Source organism: Asterias amurensis, chromosome 1 (genome assembly GCF_032118995.1).
Source record: "Asterias amurensis chromosome 1, ASM3211899v1".
Taxonomy (NCBI): Eukaryota; Metazoa; Echinodermata; class Asteroidea; order Forcipulatida; family Asteriidae; genus Asterias; species Asterias amurensis.
Window position 1 is genome coordinate 28,967,212 of NC_092648.1, and position 12,549 is coordinate 28,979,760.

Sequence of the window (12,549 nt, forward strand, 5' to 3'; positions counted from 1 at the left end):
CGTTGCCCCTTGTCATTGCCTTGGTGCCCTTGAAATGCTCCAGTGGAAATTTACAATTTTCTCATAGGGTGCCCTTTGCCAAAGAGAAAATGCCTTGGTGCCCTTGCCTTTTCAAAAATGAAGCACACAGGCCTGTAACATTTGTGATACATTGCAGGTCATTAACTCAGCTAGCCTTTTGAGATAACCTTATATTAGACACCATACATTTCTGTATAATCTATGCCATATGTTCCAACATTTAAGTCCTGATTAAAAACAGGTCTGCACAATATGCATACCCAAAGTAGTGCAAGCAATATATATACACGCATTAAACCTAAACCATATTCGGTACCCTCAATACAAATCATTAACTTTATCTCCGATGCAAATCATAATCTTAAAGCCATTGGACACTTTCGGTAAACAGTATTGTCCAAGGTCCACACTTCGTGTATCACAATTTATATATAAAATAACAAACCTGTGAAAATTTAGGCTCAATCAGTCATCTGAGTCGGGAGAAAATAACGGAAAAACCCACCCTTGTTTCCGCACGTTTCGCTGTGTCATGACATGTGTTTTAAATACATCTGTAATTCTCAATATCGAGAATTTATATTGTTTTAATGTTTTCTCAAAAAGTAAAGCATTTCATGCAATAATATTTCAAGAGAAGTCTTTCACCATTACCTTCTGTAAACCCTGTAAGTTATTTGTAAATCTGTGAACTTTTAATTTTGTTTCTGTACCGAAAGTGTCCAATGGCTTTAATCCCGATGTATTTATTACAGCAACAACAAATTGCAGCGGTGAGAGTCATTGCTGACATAAACATCTGATATATGGATACACATTTTTAGGGGGTACGTTGAAATGATGGCATTTCCACCTTTTGGTAACCCCTGTGCGGTTTCACTTTTAGGGAACGGCATACTCAGCACCAGGAGAGACAGGATTTCAAAGAGACAGAATGGATCTATATCTGAAGAAAAAAAAACCCAGCAGTATTCACAAGAGATGTCTGAATTAGAGACAAGTTTGAACTGTCTCACCCATGATAGGCCTATAGTGTATAGTATTAAGGGGGCCTAAACAATTCACTGGAGCTAGTTTTCTTTTTCAGCTTCCATTCATTAGTTGAATTGATTTGAACACAGGGAAATCCAAGGTGACTAAAAGCATGAATTAATAGACGATGTGACCTATTTTTACATTTAAACCGCCCTCTGTTGACAAAACACTGTAAGCGTCATTTTTCGCCGAGCAAAAATCATGCGTAGTCATGGTAAGTTTGCATATATCCTTTCTAGCAAAGGTTTTTGCCCGGCGGTATGCGCAAGAATCATGATATGGTTTTCGAGTGACGCCAGAGGTCACAATGTCTATAATAAATTCATTCAAAACTGAAAAGTACATAGATAACAACAGTGGAGGCAAAATCAAAATAAGCTATGGTTTGTTGAAGAGTGTCTTTACACTTGCAAATAAGGACAAAGGTGAAGGCTTGTACAGTATTTTACAAATTTAAATGTTAAAAGGTAGGCACTCTGGGGAATGGAAATGGAAAAATAGTTTTTAAACATTGTAATTATCACATGTTATGAAGGGATGGTAATGTACACCTTATACAAAAATAATGACCATAAAAACTTGATTGGTAAGACGCACTGCAGTTGCAGATGCACGGTTAGTAATAATAGTAGTTTTATTTGTTAACACGTGACGGACAATCTTCCAATCAAATGGCAAGGATCTGTGGAGTGTTATATAAAAAAGGCTATTTGATCACATTTTTTTTAGATGTGTCAAGGGCACTGGGCAATATTCGTAATTACTCAAAATAATTGTTAGCATAAAAACCTACTTAATAATGATCAATTGAGAGCTTTGATAGTATACAACAGTGTGAGAAGTGGCTCCCTCTGAAGTAGCGTAGTTTTTGACTAAAATATTTGAACTGAATTCGAGACCTGAGCTGAGGTATCGAATTCAAGCATTCAATTTAGTTCAAATTTTCACAGGTTTTTTATTTTATAATGCATATGTTGAGATATACCAAGTGACATTTACAAAAGGTGTCCAGTGCCTAGGAAAGGGGGAAAAAATGGACATTTAGACTGAAGTTGAAAGAGTGCCTGATAAATGCTGCCAGAAACACAACAAATAAATACTTATGGCCTCTCCACAACTCTACCCGCACGCGATGAAACAAACTAGGATCTGAAAGTAGCTCAGGTTTAATTAAACAATAGTGCAAATATGAGCTGGTTGTGGCACATACTCGTTTAGATTGCAGCTGAAGGGAGATAGAGAAATTGTTGACAATGTAAAAAGGATTAGAGCAGCCAGACTGCTAGGCTGGCAATATTTTCCAGTTGGTTGCATTTTTAACGACGATATTTTTTTGTAACGCTTGCCAATGGTGTCACATATTCATAGAAGTACCAATTGTGGACACCATAGTTTACGCATTTAAAACAAAATATGGTTTCCAGTTCTCCAGATGTTTAGGAAAGGGGAGGCTGAACTTTTATCTCGATTTTTATTTTTAAATTATTGAATGCAAACATGCACTGTGGTCTCCCAGAACACATGATTTCCTACCCCTCAGAGTTTAAGAGTTCAATAATACATCTTGATTGTTTGTTTTTATATATTTGTTGACCTGTATCTCCCACGTGAAATGAATGGACTCTGAATTCAATACTGACATGAACTTCATTATCATTGTGTATTGTTACAGAAAAATGTTTTTAAAGGAACATTACAGAACTGTTTTTTTTTTAACAAAACCTTTGCTTGCAGTGTAAGCACTTTATGTAATCCAACATTACATAAACTGACAAATCTGTGGAAGTTTGAGATCGATCGGCCATCTGGGTCACCACGAGCAAATAGTGAACAAAAACGATTACACAGACTGATATATTTCAAGACATGGTTTCTATTATCATCATTATTAGACCGTGTTTAGTTTTATGAAAATCTGTGGTTTTTACAAAAATTTTCTTACCAATATGTAATGTTCCTTTAACTATCGCTGTGTAATTATTTAAAAAAAAATTGTTAAATCATTTAGGTTTTTAGATCTCTTATTTAAATTTATTGTGGGGTAGTTTCAACCTGGGACATTATCATTTTATCATTTTATCATGTACATTGTGGGTCATGAAAAGGCCCGATCCCAAAGTCCATAGTCAAGTACATATGTACCAATAAATGGGTCATGTTTGTAAACAAGACTACTGGGAAGTTTATTAGAGAAGGAATAATCAAAGATCTCTTGAAATGTATACAAATGCAGGCCTCACATAAACCACCACGGCGCCCACAGCAATTGCCATGGTGCTCTGTGCTATTGCTGTGGTGCCCTTTGCAAAGTTCCAATACAAATGAACATTTTCCTCATAGAAGTGCCCCTTGTCAGTATGAAGTTGCTGTTGCCCCTTCAAGAGCGAAATTCAAGGCATGTGAATCTCCAATTAATACAACTATGTGTTTTGATTTCTGTAAATAGAGCAATGGTAAAATAATTCTTGTACATAAGTAAAATATCTTCTAACTCTTGATCCAGATGGTCTGTTAATATTTATCATTGGATGGCAGGGTGTACTTAATTATTCCACCAGATATTTCCGCCAGGTTGTTGATGACAAGAGCCTGTTGTTGTCTTGTTTTAAAGGCAGTGGACACTATTGGTAATTTCTCAAAATAATTATTTTAGCATAAAACCTTACTAGGTAACGAGTAATGGGGAGAGGTTGATAGTATAAAACATTGTGAGAAACAGCTCCCTCTGAAGTAACATAGTTTTTGAGAAAGAAGTAATTTTCCACGAATTTGATTTTGAGACATCAGGTTTAGAATTTGAGGTCTCGAAATCAAGCACCATGTGATCATGGTGCGACGAGGGTGTTTTTTCCCCATTAATATCTCGCAACTTCGACGACCGATTGAGCTCAAATTTTCACAGGTTTTTAATTTTAGATACACCAACTGTGAAGACTAGTCTTTGACAATCACCAATAGTGTCCAACGTCTTTAAAAACATTGTAGTTGTTTACCTGTTTTGTGTGCCCACGTTTATTATACAGCCACTAAAGAAAAGTTGCAACCAAAGACTGGGGTTGTCAACATATGTTCAAGGCACTATTTCTTGAGATATTTAAAAGACATTATACCCAAAAGGTAATCTTCTGTTAGAGAGTTATGTTTTGCTGAGTATTTTGAATGTTTTTATGATTTTTAGTGCTGGCCCCGCCAATCTATTAAATTTGGCAGTTTTGGACTTATTTTTCCCACTTCAAAACGATATTTCATCAGAGAGTATACAATAAAACACATATTGGGATATAATTTTGATCATTTCACTCATTTTAAGCAGAAGCAGGTCAATGTTTTAATCTCATCCAAAAGGACGCGGCAAAGTCTGTTTTTGCTTCAACTAAATAAATTACAATGATTATTAAAGTAAACACTTGTTCAGGGGTTTATCTAAAATGCATGATGAACTTTTATGATTGCAAAAGTAAATACTTGATCAGGGGGGTCATCTAAAACTCATGATGAAGTTTTATGGAATATTCCATAACTTTATTTCATGAAATATTCTCAGACCCTTGATTACGTACGGGCTCTTAACATCAGTTTGGGCTTTTGGCTCTATCAGTAATTTTGAAAGTCTACACTTTTGGTATAGGACTTAAAACATGCAAAAAATTACAAGGCCCTCTGGGCCGAAGCCTAACCATGTGCCTGGAATTTGGCTATGAGAGGCAAAGGCCATTGTCATTTTTGCAAAGGGCACTTCTATTGGAAAATCTGCAAGTCTATGGGAAACTTTTGAACGGGCACCAAGGCAAAGTCTAGGGGCAACAGAGGCCATGGTCTGGGGTTGCCCCGCCCCCTATGCCCCTGTCGTATTAGCTTGATGCATTTAAAGTTTCCATGAAATATCTCTAGAAGAAGAAAAAATGGTCTTCATATTTGAATTTGAATTTGCAGTTACTTTGAGAAGTTCCAGGAATAGTTATCTGAAGTTTAGAGTCTAGGGTAAATTATCTGAAGTCATTGTAGAAAATTAAAATGCACATTACAAAACTGATAGTATTGTGAATGATCAGAATGCTTTACATTCAGCACATACCAGGATACATGGTAAGACTGGTTCTATGGTCTGGTTACCCCGAATTGGCTTTTTGTACACTGTTGCATGAGTTTGTGTGAGTTCAAAGTTCATCCAGTTTGTGACCTGTGAAGCTATTTACATGGTGGAAGTGAAGGATCCAAGGCAATTAATGAGAGTAAGGCTTTAATGAAGTCTGTTTTTGGATTGATTAACCAAGTTGACCAATAAGGATTGGTCCTGCAAATGAATGGCTGAAAGTTTGCAGAAAATAGTTAATAAAGGCCTGACATTTTGAAGGCTAGAAATGACAACGCAACACACATAAGTGTAACAAAAGCAGTCAAGTGGAAATTATACATGAATGGAGAGAGAGAGATTTAGAAAACACTCAGAAAAACCATGGGTTCACAATGCGAGTTTGGCAGAAGCACGTTTATCGTCACTTTGTCAAACCTATTTACAGTATTTTGTTTGTGTGAATAAATCCAATTTGCAAGCTGTGCCAAAAGTCAAGTTGCTTTTGATACGCTGTCAATAATGTCAGAGTAGAATGTATACACAGTGTAGGTACATAAATAAGCATAGAACCAGATGAGAACAGCTTCGTTAGATCCTGGGGTTTTTTTTCGAGAATTTAATTGGCAACAATTTTTCTATAAAAAAAAAGAGTATAAAATGATCCGTTTTCAATTAACTATGTAAACGTCATTGTCGAGGTTAGCTTCCCAACATCTGTTGAGTTGTTTTATTGTTGAACATCTGTCTGTTGTAATAAACAAATCAGTACTATTGATCTTTTTTTGTTCAGCAATAAAAGCTCTTTATAAAATCACATTGGGGACCTTATTTCAGTTTAAAATACTGTATATTTAACTCATGGTTTTGGGCGAGTTTTGAAACAGAGTATTGATAATACTGAACCAATAGTCATGATTTAAATTCATGGAAGCTTGATTGCTTGTAGTCTTGCTAAAAATTGCTTACTAGTATAAAACACAATGCTAATAAATTCCTGTGTACAAGGACAAATAAATTGCTGTGAAATAGTGATATTAAAGGAAAGTACTGAATCGCGTTTTTCCTTTTGTTGACATGGCAAAGTTTGTTCTGCATTGACAATAGAGCAACCTTCAAATGAAAGCACTCATTTGCATACCAAAAGGATGATCAGTCAGGTCAATCATGCCTAGATCCTACTGACCTAAGAGAGTTGTTGACAAGTCTGTTGAAGTAGGGGACTGGACTGTTACTAAGAAGAGCAGTTTTACATGAAACTTCATGGAGAGTTCTTTTAGATCTAAGATTCATAGAATGTGAGCTTTTGGATTTGACAAACCATTCATTAAATGTATTTGAGTTGTATGATTTTAATGCAAACGTAGTACTAAGCATGGTTCTTCTAGTATGTAATTGTATAAAGAGTTGAGAAACAGGAATGCACTAATTACTGAAGTTAGCTTGGGGTCTTGGCTGCACATGATGGGGCATCCGCTTTAAAATCACAACACATTGCAACGGAGTGGAGATTTTAGTTGAGATCACCGCAGGCCTGTGGATGTACATGGACAAATGATAAATTCTCATCTCCCCCATCAACTACATGGGCACGCACCATCCATCTGTTTTAAATCTTTGGAGAGCGCAAGCATTCAGTAACTGGGTAAGAACTCATCATAACTCCATGTACAGCCACAGGCCTGTCTTGATCAAGGCCCCTTTCTTTAGCTGAGAGTGAGCTGAAACTAAATACGAACAACCTTAACCATCAGAAGAGTACATTTTGTTCACTTTTGGCAGGGTGGGGGTTAGCCCACCTTGTTGAGCTGTTAATGGCTCCGCTTTTAACATCGATCTCATCACTGTTGCCATTACGACAGTGATGAGACTGATGTTAAAAGAGAGCCATTAACAGCTCAACAAGGTGGGCTAGGTTTTGACCGATAATGTCAAAATTTCGAAAAAAGGAATCTAACGCCCCAGTCGCTGGGTCTAGGGGTTGAAGCAATCCCTCTGACTATTCTGCTACATGTAGCTGATGGAGCAAAATAGAGCTGCGAATGCGACAAACATAACTCTTGGTTTTCCTCAAGAAAGTACTTAGCTAGCCTTAGTTTGAAGTATCCAGAACAGATTATAAAGGCTTATATTTTTAGTCACTTTTAAGTTTCAACCACATCACGATTCCCGCCTGGCTGATTTTTCTCAATTGTCGAAAGACGTTGTGGGAAGGAAAAGGGAGCTTCCAATGCCCCTTTTCCCTTCCCACAATGCCTTTCGGACAATTGAGAAAAATCAGCCGGGGGGATTTGTATTACTAATAGGCCAAACTAAAGAATTTTTTTTACAATCTTGTAAACAATTACTGAAATCTGAAATCAATCAACCTCAGTTTGTTTGATTTAAAAACAACAACAACAACAACAACAACAACAACACCACTACATCTAAAGACTATATAGAAATTGTCAGATAGACAGATATTAACTATTTAAAAAAATAAAATCTAGACTAGACTAGAGACAGTGAGTTGTCCACATTGGCATAATACCCACTTCTTGAGATAACAGGTTTTTTAGGTTGAGTTGAGCACAAAATCTTCATACAAAAATACAGGGACATGTACATGTTTAAATTATTGTTTCGATTGTTTTATTTACCTTGTGTTCTGCCAAGAGAAGACTTGTCAGAACTGTCTCCAGCCTTTCCGTAAGTTGTTGCTCCGATCGCCTCTGCAAAACCATAGCAGCGAGCACAACGAGCAAAGTGACAGTACCGGCCTTCAAAACAGTTGACGCCATTTTTCTCAAACAAAACTAGGTAGCACAGTCAATCACAACACATACCTCAGTCCTAACTACGAAATAAAAAATGCTGAGTCAGCCAGCAGAAATCTTCCCCCCTCCACACAAAGAGCACACACGTCCACAGAGAGAGTGAATGGGCTTGCATGTCCTGCTGCCTATCTGAAGGGTTGGCCCACGGTGCGGAACACGGTTCGGTCGCACGGTACAGTTCCCCCAACCTACTGCACTATCGTTAGTGTGATATAGCGCCCTCAATTGATATGTTTTCGACCACTTGTTTGACTGCTGCTGCCGCATGTTTTTTTCTCGAAAGACTGACACGCGACGTTTGGCTCCACTACTTCATTAGAAACCAGTATTGAAAGGTAAGAGTTTGTAAGAATTTTGGTCAATGTACAATATAGATTAAACTGAAACTTAAATTAAAGGAAACTATTGCGATCACATTCCTTGCTAGACCAAATCATGATGTAGCTTATTCAGAATGGCTGTGTGATGCATGGAGGTACTCAGGTAGACTAGTAGTAGGTAAGGTAGTACTAGTTGATGTGTGCATAAATTTCATTTGATGATGATGTGTACTACTAGTGTGGTACTAGTAGTAGTATGTTCTACGGACGGGTAATCAGACTGCTGTCCACACACGTGCGGGGTTACACTCAAACATGGGGTTGCCATGGAAGCAACATGATGAGATCAGACTAATGTAACCCATTCCAATGGGTAGACAAAGACTACACTGCCCCCATTGCCCCCCCCCCCCTACAGACCTGAAATTTTCTAAAACAATCTGGGAAGTGGGTCTTGAGTCTTGAGTAATTTAATCCCTATTATATCAGCTACTGATCTATTGGATACAGCTCACGTATGAAGCTAAACTGGGATGGTGCGTTGGTGATGACATCGGTCGACGGTGCAAGGTGCGAAGAGAAGAAATAAATAAAAAGGGAAAGGTGTGGGTATGAATGTAGTGTGTGGATTGTGCGTTGTGTTTTTATTTTAGCGATGTGGCTGCATTTATGATTTTGCGGCACCTTCAACTTTCGAGTGATTTTTTTATCATTTGTCCAAACCGTAAAATTGTACACCATGCTTCGAGATCGGAGAGAAGAAAATTGCTGTTATGAAAAGCATGGACTAGGCCTGCCAATCCATGTATAAATTTAATTTAAAAAAAAAGGCAGAGGGGCATTGATGGCGGTGTCCACCCGATAGTCCGAAGGTCCGTTAGTCCGAAGGTTCAATAGTCGGAAGGTTCGATAGTCCGAACGCACAAATTTCCCATAAGATTGGGTTCATTAGTCCGAAAATGAAATAGGTTTTGTTAATCCGAACATTTAGTGCGATGGTCCGAAGATTCATTAGTCCGAAGATTCATTGATCCGAAGGTTCACTGGTCAGAAGGTTTGGTAGGTCGAAACGACGATATAGTCCGAATCAACGATCAATTCAGATTGTCAATTCGGGCTATCAGACCTTATTGTCAATTCAGACTATCGAACCGTTCGGACTATGGAACCTTCGGACTATTGAACCTTCGGACTAATGAACCTTCGGACAAATGAACCTTTGGACAAACGAACCTTCGGACCATCGAACCTTCGGACTATCGAGCTGTCCCCTTGATGGCAATGGCTGCATGGATGCCTTTACTCAATTTTGTCGAAATTTGTAAAATTACAAATTTTGAAGAAGAAAAAAAAGAGTTCAGCTCCCCAGTTTCTGGGTCTAGGGCTAGCCCCAACTTCTAGAACATATAGAACTAACGTGGAAGCACACATCTCTTGTGTTTGCAAAAGCGCTAACTTCCATCTTCGTAACGTAGCCAAAATTCACAATACTTGTCTCTGGATACAGCTGAGAAAGTCATCCATGCTCTAGTCTTCTCCCGCTTGGACTGTTGCAACCCGCTTTTGGTTGGGCTTCCAGCTGCATCTACTTCTTGTCTGCAATGTGTACACAAAAATGCCGCTTGAGTCGTTGTTCAAGCCAGAAAATGTTCTGCTTGGACAAGCCCATAGTATCTTTGTGACTTGATCTCCACTAAGCACAGCAGTCCTGCTCTACGGTCTGCTGGATCTCACTTGCTGGTAGAGCCAAGGTCTAGAACAATCCGATACGGAGACTGTGCTTTCGCCAAAGCTGCTCCTGCCCTATGGAATAATCTCCCTGTCTCACTTCGCAAAACAACATCACTCAACAACTTCAAGAGGGAACTAAAAACAAACTTGTTCACTTAGACTTTCATTGGGTTTTATTTTTAAAAGTAAAGTTCAATTATTTATTCTTCATTTTCTATTGTAAATTGTTTTCTTTTTGTGTAGGTGCCTTGATTGGTTTTCTGGAGAAGTGCGCATTATAAGTCCATATTATTATTAGTAATTATTAACTAAATCAAGGATTTTAAGCTATCGATCAGACGATCATCGCCAGTGAAGATGAAAGTGTGACAACCTTGTAGTTCTAAGATTAGGCTAGCCCAACAAAACAAATGTATTCACAACAAAGTTGACCACAACAAATTTCACCCCAGCTACATGTAGCTCCTATTATGTTGAAAATGAGCTATAAGGTTTTGTGTGTAAAAACTTTGAAATATTACACGTACCAGGATGCTTGGCTCTTGTTTTGATTGTCAAGTAGGAAGCTAGTTTTTTTTTACCAGGGGCTCCTTGTAAGGAATCATGAGGATCAAGGTAAAAAAGCCTCACTACTGGTGAGATGTTCTAATAATCTCCTTAATCCTGCAGGGATCATGCCATTCACCATGGGTGATAAAGGTATACTCTAAAATCCGCATTCCTGTGGGGATTAGTCCTCTAATCTGATTCCATCCAGGGCTTTAGATTATGGCAAGCTACTGCTGGTCTCCAATAAGCTGATTAAGGGTTCACTGGAATTCTAAAAAACTGCATCAAACTCTGTGCAATATTGGACTTCCACCATTAGGTGTTGTACATTATGAATAGGTTGCTTACTGCTTACAATAGCAGGTTTCCTTCCCCATGCTCAAACCATAGCGCATTGCTAACAAGATACAATTTTTGCTCAGACCATTATCCATACAACCACAATTTTCAGCTTTTTATATTTTTGTAACTTGTACACCAGGTAGGAAGTTTGAGAAGACTGTCAGAAGTTGATCTGATCCAAGCCTTGGTAACCATATTAGCCTTATTGGAGTATGGTTGACACTATAATAATGCACGATTTGGTTGGGTCACAAACAGACAAATTTACCCAAACCAACTGGTGATGTGTCCGAAAATTCTACCTCCATGGTCCATCCCTCAAACGAATGGCGTGTATTTTTTTTTTGTGACAGTAATTTTTATTTCATTCCAGAATTTTGATGGTACAGTATACACAAAAATTCCATTTTGGATAATGTTGAGTATCAAATATAAGTTTTTTTTTTTACCATTTTGAAGTGAGGTTAGAGACTTATATTTCATCACTCAACTCTACCATTTGGCGAATGAGTGCATCACAAAACTTAGATTGACTTTTAAACCCTCTTTAATGACATTAAAAAAAAACTTGAACTGTATAATTGTAACTGTATCTCTGAACATGGAGGTTTAACTACATCTATGCTCAGAGCCATCAGCCATCAATGATACTGAATGCCGGTCTTGTTCATTCAATACACATTATGTACAATGAGAAATTATTATGAACAAACTGCAAATGCAGTGCCAGAATTGTTCAGTCTTGACTTTTTACCAAGTTTACTAGACTGAGTCAGCAGTTTATCAGTCAGTATTCTTGCAATAAGCCCTGAGGTGCAGTATAAGTCTAGTGTAAAAAGTGCAGTTTGACAATTGTCGTAAACAGACATTCGTTCACCACAGTTAGTTCTTAAGTAATAAAAATTAAGACATTTAGCAAATCTTTGTTTGTTTTATATGAACTCCTCTTGGTCTATTCGTTTCAAAGAAGAGCAAATGAAAGCAGAAGGGAAACAAAATTGTGTGAACAAATAAAACTTAAAGACCATCCAGACTTTTTCCTAAATGTTAGATGCAAATTTAAAGGCAGTGGACACTGTTGGTAATTACTAAAAATAATTATTAGCATAAAACCTCCCTTGTTAACAAGTAATGGGGAGTTGTTGGTAGTATAAAACACTGTGAGAAACAGCTCCCTCTGTTGGAACAGAGTTTTTGAGAAAGAAGTTTTTTTCCTTGAATTTGATTTTGAGACCTCCGTATTAGATTTTGATGTCTCGAAATCACGCATCTGAAAGCACACAACTTCGAGTGACAACAGTGATTTTTCTGTCATTATTATCTCGTAACTTCAATGGCTAATTGAGCTCAAATTTTCACATGTTTGTTATTTTTTGCATTTGTTGAGATGCACCAAGTGAGAAGATTGTTCTTTTACAATTACCAAAGGTGTCCTGTGTCTTCAAACAAAGTGTTGCATAAAAAAGAAAAAAGGGTTGGTTGCGGCATAGGCCTGCATTCCCTGAGTTGAATTATGCCCGATGGACTCTTAAAAACCTTCCTGATTAAAGAACCCATGATCCATGACCCCTGAATACAAATAATGTCCTTCCATTAATAATTCTAAATAACTTTTTCTATATCTCTGTGTGTCACAGTCGAGCAGACTAGTGACTACAGA

General features: G+C 37.6%; 2 protein-coding genes across 5 annotated transcripts in view; one reads left to right on the top strand and one right to left on the bottom strand.

The window, feature by feature from the left end:
• The window catches only part of LOC139935936 (ADP-dependent glucokinase-like), an 18,398-nt gene extending 10,250 nt beyond the window's left edge, over window positions 1–8,148 (bottom strand). The window contains exon 1 of the mRNA XM_071930584.1: window positions 7,771–8,148. Within this exon, the coding sequence (XP_071786685.1) occupies window positions 7,771–7,911 (141 nt within the window). The 5' untranslated portion in view covers window positions 7,912–8,148. The remainder of the gene's footprint in view (window positions 1–7,770) is intronic.
• Window positions 1–12,549, top strand: part of LOC139935915 (uncharacterized) — a 54,100-nt gene that overhangs the window by 1,737 nt on the left and 39,814 nt on the right. For 2 of the 4 annotated variants that reach the window (XM_071930544.1, XM_071930571.1), the window contains exon 1: window positions 8,186–8,282. The exons of 1 other annotated variant lie outside the window; for it this stretch is intronic. The gene's annotated coding sequence lies outside the window, so the exon portion shown is untranslated. Of the gene's footprint in view, window positions 1–8,185; window positions 8,283–8,333; window positions 8,423–12,549 lie in introns of those variants that run through there. One more of the 4 variants, XM_071930553.1, reaches the window with a different exon arrangement.